Source organism: Gopherus flavomarginatus, chromosome 1 (genome assembly GCF_025201925.1).
Source record: "Gopherus flavomarginatus isolate rGopFla2 chromosome 1, rGopFla2.mat.asm, whole genome shotgun sequence".
Taxonomy (NCBI): domain Eukaryota; kingdom Metazoa; phylum Chordata; order Testudines; family Testudinidae; genus Gopherus; species Gopherus flavomarginatus.
The window spans coordinates 174,835,060-174,855,986 of NC_066617.1; the positions used below are offsets into that span (position 1 = coordinate 174,835,060).

Below are 20,927 nucleotides of genomic sequence, written 5' to 3' on the forward strand. Positions count from 1 at the left end.
AAATTCAGAGAAATTCTTCGGAAGTCTGAAATTATTCTTCATTTGTACCAGCGGATCTGAGAGCAGAAATTGGTCCTTAATATTTCAGATAAGCTGTTAAAGTAAATGTGCAGAACAATTCTTCAATAATCTTTTGACTTTTGGTCTTGCAGGTTGCAGTGTGGGGATTGGCCCCTGTGCCTGCCTGCCCAGAGTTCCATTATTTTCACTGGGATTCTGTACTGGGGAGGAGTCTGCCCATAAATTGTAATTTGCAGGAGTGGCCGTGAAGTTGCAAGTCTCCTACTATCATATATTTTTCATCATAATTCCATTAATTTGCTGGTTTTGGTGATAAAAATTAGCCAATCTTGTGCAAAACACAACATTCTTTCCTGAACAGAATTACATGACTTTGAGCCCTAAAACTATTATTTTTAATTCATAATCATAGTCCTAATTAACCTTATTGAAAAAACAGTAAAAGTGGTGTTATCGCCAGAATATGCTGTAGTGTACCAAATAGGCTTATCTCTTTACATTCCAGTGGTACTCTGTTTAAATATTGTCCAAGTATCTAGAAAGATAACCCATTTAAGTCAGCAAATGTTACTGTATTTCAAAAAAATCAACTTTTCTTAAAAAGCAAGCATGAATCCATTTAACATAGTCCAGCATCTTGCAAATTCGAAGGATCCAAAGAAATTCTCTCCACAATGCAACTGCGAATGTATATGAAAAGTTGGGTGAATAATTTATCATGCATACTTTTCTGTTAACACATAGTTTGCAAAAACCATATAACTTTCTTGAATGTGTTATTAATTATTTAATTAATTCCAGGAATAATTTCTGTTAGTAATTTTTGGTGTGGAGACTATTTGTGAACAGATCATTGCAAGTGTTGAAGCTGAAGGTGTCTTGCTAATTTTCATTGGACATGTAGATCGCATGGTATCATTTCAGTTCCCAGAATGGTTAAACATAACATAAATGTCCAGTGCACTCACATTTACAAATTCAAAGCTTCCCATAGCTATTATCCAGTGAAATTTGATATGTCTGTGAACATTCCTTCTCAAAAAGTAGTTTGCTAGAATATTTCTAGAAACCAAACTCAGCAGGGGTAAGGAACAGGGTCAAAGAAAAGAAATAAGCGTTCAAGGAGAATGTTGTGTAGCATGCACTTGGCTCTAGTTTTTACAACTGGCCTTACACTAAATCAGTTTCAGGAAGCCAAGCATCTTCATGCAAAGATTTCTGACACTGACTAGATGTTTTAGGGAGTTTTAAATCCATTTCTGACCTGCTTTAATTTTGGTCACTTGCTTCTCAAGGAATTTTAAGGCTGATGAGTTGAGCAAAAAACCCTCCGATTTTACTTGAACCATTCCAACCAATGCCAAATATACTGTTGTGTTCATCAGGGAATCATACTGTGTTTGTCCAGGTACCAGTAAATAATGATGATAATTTCAATCGTATTGAGATCAAAGAGATTTCTGCCCAGTTTTGCTCATTGGCACTAACTCTCATTGTGCTTAAAGAAGGAAAAGACTCTTTGCCATTACTTTTTATTCAACAGCCCTGGGCACCAAGTCTGATATAAATAAATTGACCCTTTTCCCCATTAGAATGCTAAATAATTAGGACTTATGCCTAGTGTATAAGTAAAACATTTGTTCTGCTTTTAGTGCCTCCATTTTGACTCTGTTAATGAGATTCAAACAATAAATAAATTAGAGGTTGATTTAGCCCTTTCAGAATTATCAACATTAGACACAGGTCAGAATGTGACCATGTTCTTCTTCAGTTGCATCCCTCTGCATGCTCCACTTCCCCATGTGCCTTTGAATAGAAATTTTGGTAGCTGAGCCTGTTTGACCTGCTCATGAGCCCTACATGTCCTCGTGGCCTGCACTGAGGCTATCGAGGGCTTTCTGGATTAACCGCCCTCTGGTCCTTCTCAACCGCCTTCAGCCAGAGATGGAGTTTACTAATATGAAGAGCAAACAGGCACATACTAGTTAGTTCTTTATTAGTAGTAGATTTCTGCTGGCTGTGAGAGGGAAAAGATTCTTTGCCCGGGCACTTTAACAGTGCCTAGGTTTGGCAGAATGCCACCCAATGAGACCATAAGTATGGTCAGGAGAAGATTTCATTATGACTCCATCCAAAATGTGTACCTATGGTTTCTTCTGAGTTTCACATTAACCACATTATCCAGCTTTCTTGCTTTCTTTCTTGTTTTCTTTCTCCCATCAGTCTACACAGGAATCTGTCTTCCATACACTATATGTGAAGAGGTCTTTAGTCTTTTACTTAAATAGATCTAAACCTTTCAGGAAGACCCCTAGACTCTTTGTTTCTATTGCAAATAGATCTAGTGGAGCTTCTGTCTCCACACAGAGACTTTCTAAATGGATCCCTGGATGCATTATTGGCAATTGCTGTTCTGCTGAGGTTCCATCTCCCTTATGAGTGACGGCACTTTATCACAATCTACCCTAGAGCCCTGCTCAAAGACATTCCAATTGCTGAAATCTGCATGGCTGCAACATTATCCTTGGTACATACGTTTTCCACACCTTCGTTTCATTAGTGGATAATGCAGTTCTTTCTTCTGTGACGGACTCTGTTCCAAAACTCCCTTCTCCTTAAGAGGTTACTACTAGGGAGTCACCTGAAGTGAAGTATCCACAGGCATACTACTTAAGAAGAAGAGGTTACTCACCTTGTACAGTACTGGCATTCTTTGAGATGTGTGTCCCCTAGGGTGCTCCACTATCTTCCCTTCTTTCCACTGTTTTAGAGTTTCCTTGCTATAGAGAAGAAACTGAGGGCAGTTCGCCCATGTAGCCTTCTATGACCTCGATATGGGGTACATGGATAAGTAGGGTGTGTGCACAGGCTTAATGGGCACTGCTACCAAAAATCTCCAACCAAAGGCTCAGGGTGCCTGCACACCTGAACTGCACCACCCACAGGGGGAGGCAATTTGAAAAACTCCAGTTACTGCACAAGAAGAATAACTTCTCCTCTTTTATTACTTGCTGTTTAGTGTAATTCGGAAGGGATCTATACTGTTATTTCAACTCAGTTTTCAGATTTTTTACTGTGCAGCCCTCATTAGCATTAATGGAAATTCTAAGCTGGAAGCGCTAGAAAACAAACTGTGCAAAGCCATTATCTGATATAGTAAGCATTAAGTCTGCCTTGAGATTCACAACACAGCCAAATGTGAGATGTGATGTCTGCATAAGGCAGGTCACTGGCACAAAATGGAACAGACAGGGAGCCAGTACAGCATTTTACAAGCCTTCTAATTGCACTTTTTTCTCTTTTAAAGAGGTTATAGATTGTTTTAGCAATAATGACTGGATGGTGTTAATGGGCAGACACTCAGCCAGTTGTGAATTCCCAAGAAATACCCTGCACCATGACATCAGTTGCTTAATTGCATAGCTAACACTGCACTGTGTATAACAAGTTGAAAATATATTCCTGTACACAGTGGTGGTTTTGGCCTAAAACATTCAACCCTGGTAGCTAGTGTTGATCCTGCTGGGAAAGTGTAAAGTGAATTATACTGACACGGAGGTAGGTGACTTGTTGAGTCATTACTTTACCTGAATACAGTGGGTTTGGGGATGACTCCCTGGAGAGAGATGACCTAATATGTGGGCTGAGCGGCTGTGAGTGAGGAACTTTAGAAGCAGCCAAGGCTGAGAAAACTTAAACTACTCCTATTATTTTCTTTGTTAATAAAGCTGGACTCCATGTAAATGGCATGTGGACTATGTTTTCAGAGCAATTTGAAAAATGTAAAAGTAGTGTCAAGAGATTTTTGTTTTTAAGACACACTGGAAAGGGGGAAATCAAAAGAGGAAAGGAGGTGGGTCCTGAAATGGGTCAGGGAACAATAAGAATTACAGCAGCAGATCTTTCTGCAGCTTATAGCAGCAAGCTGGGGTGGCAGTACACCAGGAACAGCAAAGACTTTTCCTGGAGCAGATGTTCCAGAGGATTATTAAACTAGAGACACTGCTTAGACTAGCATTTGGGTATTGACCTTTACCTGTCCAAGGGTGTAGGCTGAGCAGTCCTGAGTGAGGAACCCCGGAAATAGACAAGTCTCAGGAAAAGGTGGGAGCTGATCTTTAATATTTTGCATTTTTTTCTTGGTTAATAATACCAAAACCCACGATGCAAAGTGGGGAGAAGAAAGCTTCTACTTGTAAAGAGTGTGAGCTGTATTTGGAAAGGAAGCTGGGAAAGACACTTGCTCGCAATTTCTAACTGGTGATCTATGTAACAACAAAATGTACCCACTTTTGACCTCAAAAACAAAGAGGAGCAACAAGCCGGTTTACTCTCAAACTAAGCAAACCTATAAATGACTTATAGGTTTATCTAGTCACTTTCACTGACTTGCAGCTATCTGCTGCAGCAGCACAACACCTTGGGGAACAAGGGAAGAGGATTCCTAGGCTGTCTGTTTGGTTTTTAACAAGAGAGGCACAAGCTGAATATCTGACCCTGAGCAAGATCCTGCCATCCTGGACTTCCTGGAAACCTTGGAAGAAAAGTACCAAAAAGTTGTTTCAGGGTGAGCCCTTTTCTTTTGCCCAGCAGTTGGACAACTAGGTAGTGCATTGGCTCAAGCCAAAGGAATGAACTGCAGAACTGATGACTGAATTATTTTAGAATAGGATTTGAATAGTCTGCTTTGGAGGATGCAGATAAGGGTGTGCCAGCACCAACTATCTAAGCTGGCAAGAGGCTCTTTCATGGAGGCTGAACAGTTCGGTAAACCACCAGGGCTGTGACTGAAACCCTGACCTGACATATTATCCAAGGATCTGCTCAAGGAACATTTGGGGAGAAAACTAAAAGAGATTGGGCACTCTGAAGAGGCAGCGTCTAGGAGGGCCCTTCCTGTTGTGTGTATTTTGTTTGTGGGCGATGGGGAGTGTAAATAAATCAAGGACTGTCAAATGAGGCAGTGTGACTTTGAAGAAATGCTAAGGTCAAAACCAAAAAGGGCATTCATCCAGACTCTAGGTAGGCGCAAGCAGTCCTTCCTATGGTCTGTTATTTATGTGAGGAAAATAGTGCATGCAAAAAACTGTGTCCCTACGTAGAATGTGACAATGGGGGCAACACATGTTCTTGCTGAGACTGTGAGCACTGAGACTTGTGTGTGTGTACTGCTTGTACAGATAAAGGAGGGTAATAACCAGCCAGTGGACTCAGGAGGCACCCACGAATTGGTGCAGGATCACTGAATACAGCCTGAGCTACTTTGGTTACCAGCAGCCATAGAAACTCCAGACTCATCCTTCATCGATAATTGCCCTGACAATGGACAGATAAGGGGGGGGACCTCTCTGAACTCACATGCAGATCTGGTCAATTGTGGAGTGAGACTGAGGTTACAGTTTCAGTCTCACCTGGGCACTGAGGTTACATTTTTAGTCCCTCACAGTGAGAGGGAACCAGAGATGCCCTGGGCCTGGCTGGGTGGAAGTCTATGTAAAAGAGTTAAGTGAGGCAAGTAGCTCCTTTCCCCCCACCTGAATATAAAACGAGTGTGATGGTTGTCTGGAGGGCAAGGGTTTAGGGTGTAGGCTGAGCAGTCCTGAGTGAGGAACCCCGGAAATAGACAAGTCTCAGGAAAAGGTGGGAGCTGATCTTTAATATTTTGCATTTTTTTCTTGGTTAATAATACCAAAACCCACGATGCAAAGTGGGGAGAAGAAAGCTTCTACTTGTAAAGAGTGTGAGCTGTATTTGGAAAGGAAGCTGGGAAAGACACTTGCTCGCAATTTCTAACTGGTGATCTATGTAACAACAAAATGTACCCACTTTTGACCTCAAAAACAAAGAGGAGCAACAAGCCGGTTTACTCTCAAACTAAGCAAACATGATATGAAATCTCAGAGGGAGAAGAAAATATGCCAAACAGCAAGGCAAATTTTATTTTAAGAACAATCTACTAATTTTACCAGAGGGACACTTTAAGCCAAGCATAAATAGCTGTAACTGCAAAGATTCTAGTCCTTAAGGTCCAGGGATAATTAAAGTAAACACAATGACTCTACTTCTCAGTGTGACATTTATTTACTGGTCTCCTGTTGGGAAGCACATACACTCATGATTCCATTTGGTAGAGAAGATAAAACTAAAATTGCCTCACATGCACTCTGTTTTTCTAAGGTTGGAGATAACTATGTTGTCTTTACTGTTAATCCAGAATTTAAGTGCTTGAAGTTACTTACACTAGAAAGAAAGTCGTTTTGCAGTCAAAGCAATGTAGTGAAGGTGTCATTTCACTTTTTGTAAGAGAAAAAGGAATTATAGATGCCTGTTTTAAGTGTGAATGTATAAAGGATGTTTCCAAATTTAGAAATAGGGAATTAGGTTGCATTGATTAGAGGGGAAAAACAAAACATGAAACCTAGGAGGTAGTATATGGGATTTCTCTACCCAGCAGCAATATGCTATCCTTTACACAGAAGTAATGCTTCATCCTTCTGGTGGTCTTGGCACCTGAATATTACAAATTGTTATCTCTCTCTCACTGGGTAGCTGGCACACCTAGAGTAGAGACTTGTACATGGAGGGACTGAAGTCCCTTTGCCATTTATATATTTATTTCTAGACATGGTGTGCTGTGGCTTGTGACAAAATCTATATTACTGACAGCAAACCATGGTTCTCTGTGCTTATGTGCACGACACAAGAGTTGATTCCAGTGGTTAACACAATGGTCCAGTCCACTGAAAGCTGACTGCAGCAGGGCATTTTGTAGAAAGTACCATCTGGCATCTCACTGTTATATTTGTCACTGTATTTTTATTTATTTGAGGGAAGAGGTGTCACAAGTCAGCAAATATGGGCCTCCAGCCATATGCAATCCAAGAATGAGTAGCATTGACAATTTTCTCCATGCCAGTGGATGGATAACAATTTGAAAATGTAGCGGTTGGGGAGTGGAGGTTAGGACAAAACAAAAAGAGCCTTAAAAAAAAAAAAAGATGGGGAAATGTTCTGTTTCACTTCCCCTGAGCAAACATGCAATTTCCATGATTTCTTTTTAATGACTCTGTTCTGAAGCTGGTAGGTACTGATTTATGAAAAGCTGTAAAAGATCAGGTGGAAACCTGCAGGACGTCGTTTACAGCTGCATGGATTGCAACCCATCTAATTTGTCTAGTTAAGTGTGAGCTCATGGCACACATCACCCAGCCCATAAATTTCATGTTCAGACCTTCTGTCTAGGGGCTGGGTCAGGGGGAGAAAAATGCCGATGTGTGCAGATGCTCTCAAAGCCCAGCATTCCCTTGGTGCATGGGAGGAGACATCACAGACTCTTCACAGTGAGAGACAAATTCCTGTTCATTGATAAACTGTCCAGATGTCCTCTCTGAGGAGGAAAGTAACTAATTTTTGCTTGGAATCTTACAAGGAGAAAAATGATACTTTACAGTGCTGGTTAGTCTGAGGTCACTTACATAAAAATTAGGTCATATTTTTTGTCCCGGTGATACTTTGATCCAAGTAATAAACATAAAAGCTCTGTTGGGCCACTCTAATCCCTAATCCTAGGGTCCTGTTCTATTTCATCTTGTTTATGCTCATTCTTTCTCAAAGCAATTGTTGAGTCAGGCCCTGTTTTATTAGAGTTAAGATGAAAAAAATAAAAGTAACACACTAAGTTGAATAGAGAAAAAATTTCTCCGTGCTTTATCATGAAGCACAATTCATAAATACCCTTAATAAATGTCTTGGGATTCAAGATGCTATACCCAGAAAAGCATAAATAAAAAGTGACTCTTCATAGGACAAACAGTAGTTAGCTAGGTGTAGACCATAATGGCTACCGGGTACACCCTGGGCCTGCTTGCCAAACTTGGGCATCTAACTGTTCACTGTTCAAAACTTCACTTACACAGGTGCCTAAGGGCTGCTTTTGGCATGACAGTGGGATTGTATGTGCTTAGCTGTAAAGGGCAATGTCTGCAAATTGTTTCTTTACCTCCCCCTTGCCATACATCCCTTGTTGCTCTTTTCCCTTGCCACCAGGCCTATTGTACAGTTTTCCAGTGTCTTCTATCACTTTTATTCTCTTAGTGGAATGGTACATGATGGTAGATGGTCAGGAATCTTCTTTCCCGTCTAAGATTGTCCACAGGGGTCAGCTGGTGTAAAATGTCATGGTGCCATTGAAATCAACGGAGCTATAACGTTTGACATCAGTGGAGGATCAGGCTTCAGATATCTCCCAAGCCCATTACTCTAGACAACAAACAATTGTTTGACTGTTCGGCCTTTAAAGAGAGTGTGGCCAGGCAAAACATATTGCCTATGCTAAGAAGATACTGAGTTGCTGCTCTTCAACCTGGTTGAGAATTGAACTTGAGGCTGCAACAATTACTGCTGACAGGCTCTGATTATCAAGACCTTTCCAGTTTCTAAAGCAGCATGTTCTGAAGCTTCTTACTGGCTTCACAATCAGGGCTGGCTCCAGGGTTTTTGCTGCCCCAAGCAGCAAAAAGAAAAAAAAAAAAAAAAAAAAATTTCGCGATCAGAATCTGCAGCTCTATTGCCGCCGCTTCGGTCTTCGATGGCAATTTGGTGGTTGGTCCTTTGCTCCGAGAGGGAGTGAGGGACCCGCTGCCGAAGATCCAGACATGCCACCTCTCACTATTGGCCGCCCCAAGCAGCTGCTTGCTGGGCTGGTGCCTGGAGCCGGCCCTGTTCACAATAGTGTCCAGTGATCCAGAAAGGGAAAATCTAGTGATTTGTACCAAATGTGGGTCTCCTACAGTACATGGCAGTACCCTGTGCACAGTCTTGGGTAATTTTATAGGTGGTGATATTTGTATTTTTCCTACAGCAGTCAAGCAACCAGCCACAACTTCCAAAGCCTGCCTTCTGAAAGCATTTTATAATTTATAAGAGGAATCCATTTATCAAACTAATGCTAGGCAAAACCTCAAAGATGGAAGGTTTGGTTTGGACGGGTAGCCAAAAGTCAAAGTGGCTTATTTGAACTTAGCAAAACTTCTTTGGTTTAAAAATTGAGGTCAGAATTGCATGCGTAAGAATTCTGGCATCTCCTAATCCCCAACAGGGTCAGACGTATCACATGAACATGCTCTTTTAGTACTTCTGCTCCTGATGAAACTTAAAAGGGCAAAAGAACATGAAAATGATTAAGGCTGGGATTTTAAACCTTAAAGAATTATTCACCCAGCTCCCGCTGAAATTCACTGGAATTTGAACACTTAACTCCATTTGGGGTGCCTTCATAAATTCAGCCTTAAAAGTTTTTCCAAACCTCAGATTCTGTTCACATTTTGGGAGAACAGTGCTTGGTGGTAGGTCTTTTGAACCCAAATCAGTTCTCCCATTACAAATACTAATGAACCACCTACGCAGCTGTAACATGCCGCGATCATTTAACTTTAAATCATGGCATTTGGCACATGTTCTCTAACTCTCCTTCCCTTCTGATTCCTGGTGAAGAAATTCAGATAGCTGCCTTAAGCTGGAATAATTAGATTTTATCCAGATGAACCATCAAGGGTTACGGCCTGAGATGACAAGGAAGTCCCAACAGATCTTTACGTCTCTTGCCTGATGTGGTTGGGCCACCTGTGTAAATGCAGATGGTGTGGCCTGTCATCTGAGCACTCCTCTCCACTGTTCTTGGTGCTGGTGCAGTGAACCTCTCTGCAGTGCACATAGGATGTGGTTCTTCTGCTGGCAGGCCCACCATGTAGCCCGCACACAGAGCTTCAGTGCTGAGGATGGCTGTCTCCTGCCAAACACTAAACCAGCATATTGTCAGGCAGCCTCTCTTTGTTATTTAAGGACCTGTTTCAACATACTGTCCACAGCTCAGTGGAGCGTATTAGGGTGTATTTGTGAAACAAGAACAGATACTGTTGCAGGAGTCCCGGTGTTCTTCCTGTTTTGCTAAGTGGTTCAGATGCTGTGTAATTTTCACTGTCTTGTTTTGTGCTTAGTAAGTTTCAAATGGTTTACGTTGTTTGTCTCCTGTCTACAATGATAGTGAAGGTGGAGATAGGTAAAAAGAGTTGGAGGAAAGGCTTCACACTGATTTTTTAGGGCCAAAACAAAACGGGGGTAATTCTGTGGGAACTTCCAGTAGGAGGAGCCCATAGTATAGCCTGTGCCCTTTTCAGGTGGACAACAACACTGTGTTCAGGTTATTTGTGACCCTTAGTCTCAAGTCAGTCACAAAAAAGGCTTCAATTCAGCAAAGCACTGAAGCACACAATAGACCTTAGTGAAAGTGAGCATGTGCTTAAAGTTAGGTGTGTGCTTTGCTGAATCAGGGCAGGCTCACAGTAGCTATTGGGGAGGTCGGATTTGAAGCGAATACAGTAGACAGTCAGTGGTAGCAACATATCAGTGCCCTTTTGCTATGTTGCTCCTAAGCAGCTGTTGCTGATGTGGGAGTGTCGACATTTCACTGGGTCCCAGGAACATGGGGAAATGTTGCTCGGAAGTGCCAATTGCTCCTACAAGGTGTTGCTGCAAACAAGCATCTACTATAGAGGCTCATATCCTTAGATACTATCACAGGAGGAAGAATCTGGTATAATGTTAATTAGTGTTGCAACTGGGAAATAATTAATATGGACACTAATATGTCATGCCCACCAGAAAAAGTACTGTTCACATCGCTATTCAGAGGCTTTGTGTGCAGCTTAGAAAAAAGATAACAATGAAATGAGAAAAAACAACTAGTGTCAATACAGGGGAGGCCAGACATCCATCCACATCTGTGCACTAACGTAAGACATTACAGTGTAGTAACAATGTTGGAAAAGAAGAGCCCCATCACCATGCATGGATGTATTGGTAGATCATTGTGAGAGCAGCAAGTATAGCTCTCTGTAATGCTACCAAATGAGTATCAGTCATCCAGCATTTCCTGGTAGTAGAGAAGTTGACCCAAGAAAAGATATTATCTCACCTACCTTGTCACACTTTTTATGCTTATTTTCAATAGCACATTGACTTCCCCACTGCCATTAATCTAACAATATCCTCCTGTTAGAAATCATACAGACTGAAAATGGGTTAAAATAGACAAAGTGATACACAAGTGAGCTCTGTGAGATGCCACATAAGGTGGAGATTGGAGAAGACACAACTCAGATGGCACGCTTGGATGTGTCACACATTTTAATATTGCACTTGGTCACTGTTCTGAATCAGTGGTTGAATTAGACTCAAAATGGAGGGGAGGCACTTCTCCACCTTACTCTAAGCCCTGGTGTGACTGGTTCAGTGGACTGTTAATGGAATATGGGGCCTTTTACTCACCACTTCAGACATGGCCCAGGGCAGTTGTAGCTCCAAGATGTTACCATCTGTTGTTTGCTTGCTAATTTTGATGAAGTGAGTGAATGGGCGCAATCTAATTCCTAGATAACTATTTGTACGTCGCAGCAAAGGCTGAAATAAGAGTGTGGAGACTTGACCTACCATCTAAGCATGGTCCCTTTAGCAGTGAATGAAAGTGCCTTGGGAGGGCAGGAAAAGAGGAAAAATTGCATGGTTGGCGTCTTTGTCATCCTTTGTTCTGTGGATAAACACAGAATTATGTTCAGTAAACGTCAATTCAGCACCCTTTATGAGCAATGATTAATTTTAATGTCAAAAGAAACTTGTGTTATAATGTCACAACAACTTGCAGAATGCCTTAGTGGATGCTCTCGTTTTGGGATGCCCACAATTTTTAAGATCGGGATCTAACAACGACTTGAAAAATTGGCTAATTGTGTTCAGTAATGAGCCTCTATTTTTGCCTCTGCTTGTGCATTGTAAATTACATACCTTCCACATGGGTTACAATTGCTCCACTAACACTCTACATTCCCTTAATAATCATTGTGTGATTTTTGAGCCGTTATGGACCTTTTGGTGTTTTTAAAGCCCCAGCAGTCTATGATAATGTATTTGTACTTTCAGTTCTAATAGCAGTATCTAGAATTTTTCCGTAAGGCTGCAATATTCCAAATGCTCAGTATCTGTAAATTATATAATCAATGAGTTGAATTTGAAATTAAGAGGGCTCATTACTTGAGTGACTAGTCTGTTATTTGGGACTAGTCAAATCACATAAATATAGTCTAAATTAGGCTCATCTTTGTTAATGTTTAAAAAATAAATTATAATGCAAAAATATAGGTAACATACTGGTAATGCTTCTGTGAGTTAAAGCACAGAGATGAGTGGAGTAGTTGGAGCTCATAAACAAGATGATTACACAGTGTTCCTCAATGCTGCCAGCTTGAACAAATGAGGCCTCAGTGGTGGATAAATTCCACAGATGAACAGGAAAGCGGCTGGAAACTCCTGCTGGTGTTGATGTTGAGTTTAGACACAAAATGTATCTATGATTACTCCAGTTCTCTTACTTTGATCACATTCTTTTTATTCCAGGCCATCAAATCTTCTCCTGGACCAAAGCAACGTTAACATCTCAGCTTTCCACACGACAGATGACTGGCTCAACGGGTTTCGGACAGGACAGTGCAAGGACATCTTCACAGGCGTGGAATACAGTTCAAGTGACACAATAGCCAAGATTTCCATAGAGTAAGTTAGTGCAATTTATAGTGATAATGCGTCAGTATTGCCTATGGATATTTTTTTTTAAAACATGCACAAGTCACGGTTTTGGACTAAGCTTTAACATGAGTAGCTTTAAAATACTCTCTTGCATTTAAAGGCCATTTTCAAGTGTTTAAAATTCAAATTTAGTTGTTATATATGTATAGGAAACAGTTTTGCAGATGGCATGAGGACAACTGCAGCTTGGTCTGTGTAAGCAGAGTCCTGTGCTCACACAGAACTCAGTGAAGTGAGGAGAAGGTCTTTCCATGTGGTGCCAATCGCAGGATCAGGGCCTGACAAGAAATTGGCCAAGAGTCAGTGGGAGCTTGTGTTGCCAGCATCTCTGAAAATCAGGCCACTTTTATTTAAGAAACTGACTGCAGGCAACCCAGTTTGAAAAGTTCAGCCATCAACAATGTCCTAATGGGATTTAGAATTCAGTTTTAAATGTTTTACTGTGAAAAATAAAAATACAAATACCAACTATTACAGGTGCAGCGTAAGAGTTATTCATATAGATTGACTAGATGTTAAGGGGAAAATATTGGGACTGCCTCACGGGGGGTGTTTTGTTTTGTTTTTTTACACTCACCCATCTGGGAGTTCGATGGCAATTCGGTGGAGAGCCCTTCAGTTGTGGACGGTCTTCAGCAGTATTTCGGTGGTGGGTAATAAATCTTGCTGCCAAAGACAGAAGCACCCGCCACTGAAATACTGCTGAAGACTGTCCACAATTGGAGGGCCCTCTGCCGAATTGCTGCCAAAGACCAGGAAACAAAATATTGGGACGAATAGCGTCCTGACTGTACTCTGGTTGGGACGCGGGACAAATTCCTCAAAATCAGGACAGTCCAGATTTTATTGGGGCATCTGGTCACTCTATATTCATAGCAAACACTTTTTCTATTGACTGTAACTGTTCCCAAGTTGTCTGTGAGAACAGATCCCTCCATCCAGAACTTTATTTTTGTTGTTGTTGTTCCTTTTATTTGGTGAATGTTTGGCAAAATATATTTCATCCTATAAACTGCTCTTTATTATATTGGTGGCAATATTTTCTAGGGATACTGCACAGGGCCCCATTGTACTGTTACTCCTGGGGGAATTCAGTGCCAAAAAAATAAAAATAATAATTATGCACACTATATTTTCAAATTCTGCAAAATTCTGCATATTTGATTTGTCAAAATAACACAATATAATCACACCAGTTTCAATTATTTTGGGTCATTTATTTCAAAATACCGGTCAGCAAGTATGGCCATAACAATATAGACAACAACAAAAAATTCAGGAAATGTTTTTTGACAAATAGATTCCTTACTAGGCAGAATGCTGAGTAATAGTTCATTTAAACTACAATACAGAACCGTATTTCCCAGACCCCTCAGAAGCAGTGCAAAGGCTTGGGGGGAGCCTGGAGTAATGGAGGAGCTGAGGGAGAGGGAAATAATTGCTGGAAAGGAGCCTGGGTATGAACTTGGAGGGTTGTTGTGTGTGTGTGTGTGTGGGGGGGAAACATGGAACAGGTTTTTTTGGGGGGCGGGGAAGGATTGTTAGGGAGCCTCCCCCATGCAAACCCTGGCTGACCCCTAGCCTGTCCCATTCAGTCAGGCACATCTGCACCTGTCCCTATGTATCCCTGCACTCTCATGTTTCCTTGTATTCCCTTCCACATGTGTCCTCCTACCCCCACTCAGACACCCACTCCCACATCCCCATGTGGCCCTGCACCCCTCCCTCTGTCTCCATGTGTCTCTGTGCCCCCAGTCAGCCACCCCCATGTGACCCTGCGCCCTCTCCCAATTCCCATGTGTCTCTGTGCCTCCACTCAACCATCCTCCTGTTCCTGTGTTGCCCTGAACCCTCTCCCCCATCCCCATGTGGCTTTGTGTCCCCAGTCAGCCACCCCTTTGCCCATGTGGCCCTGCGCCTCCACTTCTATTCAGCCCCTGCCCCGGTGTGTCATCCCCCACTAGCCCTTATGAGCCCCTGTCTGCCCTGCCAGCAGCCCCGCACTCTCCCCATACCCCGTCTCCTGACGTGGCCTGGCAAGTGCCGTGAATTAGGCAGGTTTTCTCTCCCCTAGCTGGCTGGGAGATGCTGCTCCGTTCCACGGCCACAGCGCCCTCTGGTGAGCAAAAGGCGGAACTGCAGTAACTTTCCAGCCCAACTTATTTTCTGCTGAATCTGCTCCAGTCTAGCACCATAGCGCCCTCTGGTGGGAAAAGGACAGAACTGCAGCAACTTTGTGGCAGAAGCTTTTTTCTGCGCAAAACATTATAAATATGCGTAGCTTATTAATGATGCACCCACACAGTGGCACAGAATTCCCCCAGGAGTAAGTTACTGTACAAACAACCAATATAAGACAGCCGTTGCTGCAGAGAGCTCAATATCTTGGATGTAAACAATATATAACAGATGGTAAAAGAGACACGTGATACATATGAGGAAGGCAAAATAACATTAGAAGGTTGTATTTTAGAGTCAATTCAAAGACACGGTAGTCTCTGCAGTGACTGGGTCCATGGACTTTTTGCTGTAGGTCTTCACTATGTTGGGTGACTGGCCAGAAGTCACTTTTCTGTCTCTGATTAGATGATCACTACAGTTATAAGCAGGAGGACATTCCGAAGAAGTTACTGGGGGTTTTAACTCTCTCAGGAAGATGGTGGGAATGTTTAAAGGAGATAAGCAAACCTAAGAGATTTTAGAACATTTTTACCCAGTTAATCCCTGAGCAACCACTTAGGTACAGATCACGTAGCCATCAAGGTAAATGAAGGCATAGTTGGGACCTTAAATGTGCACCCGCTATTTGTTGTACTTATGCATGAATGTGGACAAATTGAAATATCAAATTATTTGTTGGTTGCAACCAAGCTTCCCTTAAACAATTTATCACCCTCTTATTCAAATCATCTGATGTGCATACACAATACTCATTAATATTAATAAGACACGCACACATTCATTGAGAAAAGAACGTTTTTCATTATTCTCAAAACATTACAAATGCTACAATCCTTCTAATCTACTTTAAAGTCCATTTATATAGAGAAGGAAAAGAACTGGTTCAAACTGGGGCTTTGTATGAGCCCCAATTTCCTCCTGCATCTCGAGGAACAAGCTGGAGGAGTTGGTGTTACAAATTCATGCATCCACCTGGAATGAATTAGTTTATTTAAATATAAATGCGTACCATCTTTATTCCTGTGGTGTAGAGTGTTGTGGTAATATCTCTCTGCATCTGGGAACATGTCAGGTATAGTTATGAAGATACTGTGCCAGAATGAATATTGAATTCTTAATGGTATACATTGGTGGCAGTTAAGTGATGGAGAACAAGTAACCAATAGCTGCAGTATGGGAATTAAAACACATAAATACAGCCAATTAGCATGTTGTTGCAATTGTGTAAAAAAAAAAAGTTGCTAATGGCTTACCATAGCAATGACCCCTGAGAACATTGCAGAAACCCACTGGTAATGGCCAGTTTCCTGTGGACTAATAGTTAATTAGCTTGACAGCAAAACTGTGAAGCCACATTTCCAATATGCCCAACAAAGGGAGTAGATTGTCTGGAGAAACAGAAGGCAAAAACACAGCAGGGCCTGTGAATATGAGCATGTAGCTATAAATTTCAGCAGCAATACCAGAGTTATGAAAGCCAAACTGCTAAAAGGACTCTGTGTGCAAAATGGCAGGACTGATTCAGGAAAAAAAAATCATGCTGATGATCACAGTATGAAATGCCGCTACAGCAGGGAAAAGACCCCAGGAATCTCAATTTTCTACTCTGGGCCATAATCAGCACTAGTTCAGTGTCTCATCTTTTGGGTGGGTATTTGCTGGTGCTAAATAAAGCAGAACGCAGCTAAGTGATATCTTCTCTTGTGCTATTTTTTTTTGAGACACACATTCTCACAGGTTTCCGTACTTGTACACTCTGATCTAGCAATAGGAAAAGGGCAGTATGAAATACAGAGGCAGAGTACATCACATTTATCAACCATGTGTTCTCTTTCTTTCAGTGATATGAAGAAGGTTGGTGTTACAGTTGTTGGGCCTCAGAAGAAGATTATTAGCAGTATTAAAGCGCTAGAAAATCATACAAAGAATGGCCCTGTTCCCGTGTAAGGTACCAAAATGATGTTGCTCAGGTCAGAGAGAGAGAGAGAGAGAGAGAAGTTGCTTCAAAGGGCAAACAGTGATGGCTGAGAAAACTGCATGAATTAAAGGAGCTCTCACAACACTGTTGGGAACATTGGTGGAAATTTCAAGCCCACTAAGAAACTCAAATATTGAGTATCAATGCCTTAAAAATAGGAACATAAATTTTTAATCCTAAAGGGCGGGAGCTTTCTTTTCCCCTTCTAGTAACTAACTGATAATACAGATAATAATTGTGAAAAGAAAAAATATGTAAAAATCCTTCCAAGTAAAAGAGTGAAACTGAACCCCAGAGCCATTTGAACATTGACTGACTGAATATCATGAAAAACCACGGACACAAAGGCTGTGTGTTTGATCGACAGCAGCAACAAGAAGAAAAAAAGACTTTCAGTATTTTTATACACAGAAGAGATCTGTAACAGGTATTTTATTTCTTTAAAGGCAAGCAAAATTGCGGGATTATGCCTCAAACTTATCTGGCCATACAATAACATCACTGTAATCCTCTGTTTCAGCTGTGGAAAGGAATACAGAAATAACGTTTGTAGTGACTTTGAGTTAGTTCACAAATGATTTTTGCCATTATGTTAGCTTCCTTAAATGTTTCCATTTAAAAAACAAAAAAAAGTCTTAATTTTTTTTAAAAGGCATATTTATTTCCTTTTATTCCTTATTGTTTATATTTATGCTTAAATATCTTAACTTAGATTTATTACTGCCATGTGCCAAATGCAGTCACACTTCACTGATCAGAATCGATGATTTAACGTGAGAAAATTGTATGATGTGTTACTTACTAGATTTTGTTATATGTTCATACTGCCCTGTTTGAAATCCAAGAAAGAAAAGCCTATTTCCAGCTCTTGCTCTGAACAATCCATCTTGAGTTACAGACATTCCATCTATGTCATATCTCTGTTTACAGTAATATGTTACACTTCTAACCTAGAGTAAATATACTGGCAGAACTGTGTGTGTACAACATATGAATTGTTCCATGGATCAATAGCCAGCCTGGTTAAGCATGTTAGTTTCCTTTACTTCCCAAAGACCTGATTTCACCATCCTTACACATGATGAGTAAGTAGCACCTTATTCAGATTGATTTCAGTGGAGCTATTTGCAGAGTGAGGTCTAGAATTCAGTATAAGGGAGGCAGATTTGTACCCTAATTTACTGGGACTGCTTCTTTAGCTTACATGATAAAGGTTTGAGTCTGAGTCTGGAGCTGACCATCAGGGATTCTATTCCTGATTGCCACACGTGCATAATTAGCAGGAAGTCATGGCATTTATATATATATATATACACACACACACACACACACACGCACACATAGAGTCTCTGATCATTACACTAGGATGTGATGTGACTTAGTGCTGCACATCTAGGACTGGAATCCTGCCCTCTTTAAACTTCCATCTCTTCTGCACAGTGGATTCCACTGAATAGCGCTGAGTTCCTGTGAAAACAAACAAAAGACAAGACAAATGGATTTTGAAGGCTCCAGGGCTGTAGTGTGTCGTATAGATTACTATTAAGGCTATGATTTAGTCACAGGTATTTTTAGTAAAAGTCATGGACAGACATGGGCAATAAACCCCTGACTAAATCTTGGGGTGGGGGGTGGCCATGGGGTACCACAGGTGCTCATGAGGGGGCACCCAGGGAGGCACCATGAGTCCTGGGAGAGGCAGTGGTGACACGCAACCTGGGACCCCTCCTGGTGCTGGGGTTAGGGGGTGGCAGGGCTTAAAGGCTCCCTTTGTGCCTCCCCTGAAGCAATGACCGGTCTGTCCCTCCAACTCCTAGCTCCTCGCACTGCCCTCACCCCAAGCACCGGCTCCACAGCTCCCCTTAGCCAGGAAATGTGACTTCCGTGACCTCCATGACAAACTCACAGCCTTAATTGCTATGTATCTAGTTGAGTCGGCTACCATGAATGCAAAATCAATTGCTGGTTCTTCTCAAATACACAGAAGCATGAGGCTGAATTCTTAGAATTCTCCAGGCTGAATCTGCTTCTAAATTATTCTTCCTGGATCCAAAATGTGAACAATGCAAAGCGAACGCATTTATCACTCACTGATAAATGGAGACAGAATTGTAGATTGCCTTTTTAGTAAATCGTAGCAAGTGAACATGCTGAGAAGAATCGGATTTGAAGTACAGTTGATAATGTCTATTAATATGATTTGACAAAAATTTGAACCAACAATATTAAAAAGTGCAGAAAATTAAAAGAAAGCACTTAGACCACAAATAATCATTGTAATTTTCTATTCAGTGTGTTCTCTTGTTAGACCGGGATTCTGCAGTGAAATATGATGGATGCCCCAATATTAGGGTGGCCATCTTTTCAAACTGCAAAAATGGGGCACATTTTTGGGACACGCAGGAGCCTCTACTCCTCCTCCTCCCCCCCGAGAATCCACCCCCTGACCAGGCTGGAAGTTGGAGCTGGGCAGTGGTAAGAGCCACCCAAGGAGCCCAGACCACTGTGGGGAGCCCCAGACTCTCAGCCAGTCCCAGGCGGGGGGCCGGGATGCACAAGAACAGCCCCCAACCTGTGTCCACACACCCCAGGGCTCACTGCCAAGGGCAGATGAAGGTTCTGGGACTCCAGGTCCCCCCACAATGGCCCGGATTCCCTGGGCAGCTTTTCTTACCGCCAGGTTCTGGCTTGGCCAGGAGGCAGAGACTCAGGGGGAAGAGGAGGAGCCCGAGGTAGATCCTTGTGGTAAGGGGGAGCTAAGCCCACCTCAGGAAGAGGCTGGCACTGCCTCTGAGCCTCAGGCAGGCACATAGGAATGCCATAGAGAATCTGGGACAAATGCTGACCTGGAGTCATTCGGCTTGGGACTGGGACTTAAAATGTAAATTTCAGGACTGTCCTGCCCAATTAGGGATGGGTGATCCAGTATAAGATCCAATATAAGAAAGCACAATGCCAATTTCATCTTGCTTATTGTGTTCAGAATTGTTCTTCTCTTCAAATTTGGTCTTAAAATTCAAAATTCAGACATTGTTAATCAATTTAAGTCACCAAGCTCCAGTGCGGACACAAGTGTAGGAGGAATCTTTTCACAAGGTTTTTCTACAGATGTTTCTCTCAATCTTTATTCAGGCATCTTTAGGGGAGGAAATTTTTAAATGCTTCTCAAAACAAGAAAAATGTTTCAGATTGAGATTTTACACCTTAGACCACCCTTAATATTTTCTCAGTATCTAGCATCCTCCATGGACACTGTTCTGAGCATGCTCAGCATAAGTGCATGATACTGATTCTTGGTAAGAAGGGAATTCATTTTTGTTTGTTTGGTTTTTGCTTGCAGTTATGAGTAGAGTGGTTTTAAACAAGTTTAGCTTCCTCTACCCTTCAAAATTGTACATGTACTCTAAGTGGCCTCTTATTGAAAACATCCCACACTCCCCTCCCCCCTGTACATATGTAAACATAACAGTGTACAATTCTTAAATGTGGAGTAGAGGTACTAGAATTCTTGTGGCCATCTTCCTGTACAGGATCTGCTTTGGTTATTTACATCAAACAAAACACAAACGATTCACAACATTATGTACCATATTATTGGTTTTGTATCTTTAAATATAGTTTACATATATAATTTATTTCTGTTAACATATCTAGTTTTGTGCTGTACTTAGCATTCAATAAGCAATGTATAGATGTGATTTGCTTGGTAATATGTACTTACTTTAACTTGTAATTCAAAACATTACTTACTCATTTAGTTTATATGTTGTGCAATTATAGATGGCCTCTTACTAAGGTAAAATTATTTGTAGTGGAAACATTTATATTTTTATAATAAACATAATGAAAGTATTTTTTACATACTGGAATACCCAGATGCTTATTTTGGGGCAAAGTAAATCTATTTGTTTGAAAAAAAAAACCTAACTGGCTTGATTAAATTGGGATTAAATATAATGCATTACCTGTGGCTAAATTCTCAAATTCAGCGCACAGCTGCAGTTAAAGTTAACTGCTATTAGGAACACCTATTAGAAAAGCAATGTTTAAAGTAGACATGCTGGCCAGATCCATTGGTGGTATGCCAAGTTACATTAGTGTGAAGATGTGA

General features: G+C 41.4%; 1 protein-coding gene across 2 annotated transcripts in view; it reads left to right on the top strand.

The window, feature by feature from the left end:
• Window positions 1-20,675, top strand: part of EPHA3 (EPH receptor A3) — a 339,991-nt gene extending 319,316 nt beyond the window's left edge. For both annotated transcript variants that reach the window (XM_050957205.1, XM_050957206.1), the window contains exons 16-17: window positions 12,469-12,624; window positions 16,680-20,675. In XM_050957205.1, coding sequence (XP_050813162.1) covers window positions 12,469-12,624; window positions 16,680-16,785 — 262 coding nt within the window. In that variant the 3' untranslated portion in view covers window positions 16,786-20,675. The remainder of the gene's footprint in view (window positions 1-12,468; window positions 12,625-16,679) is intronic.
• Window positions 20,676-20,927: the final 252 nt, after the last annotated feature.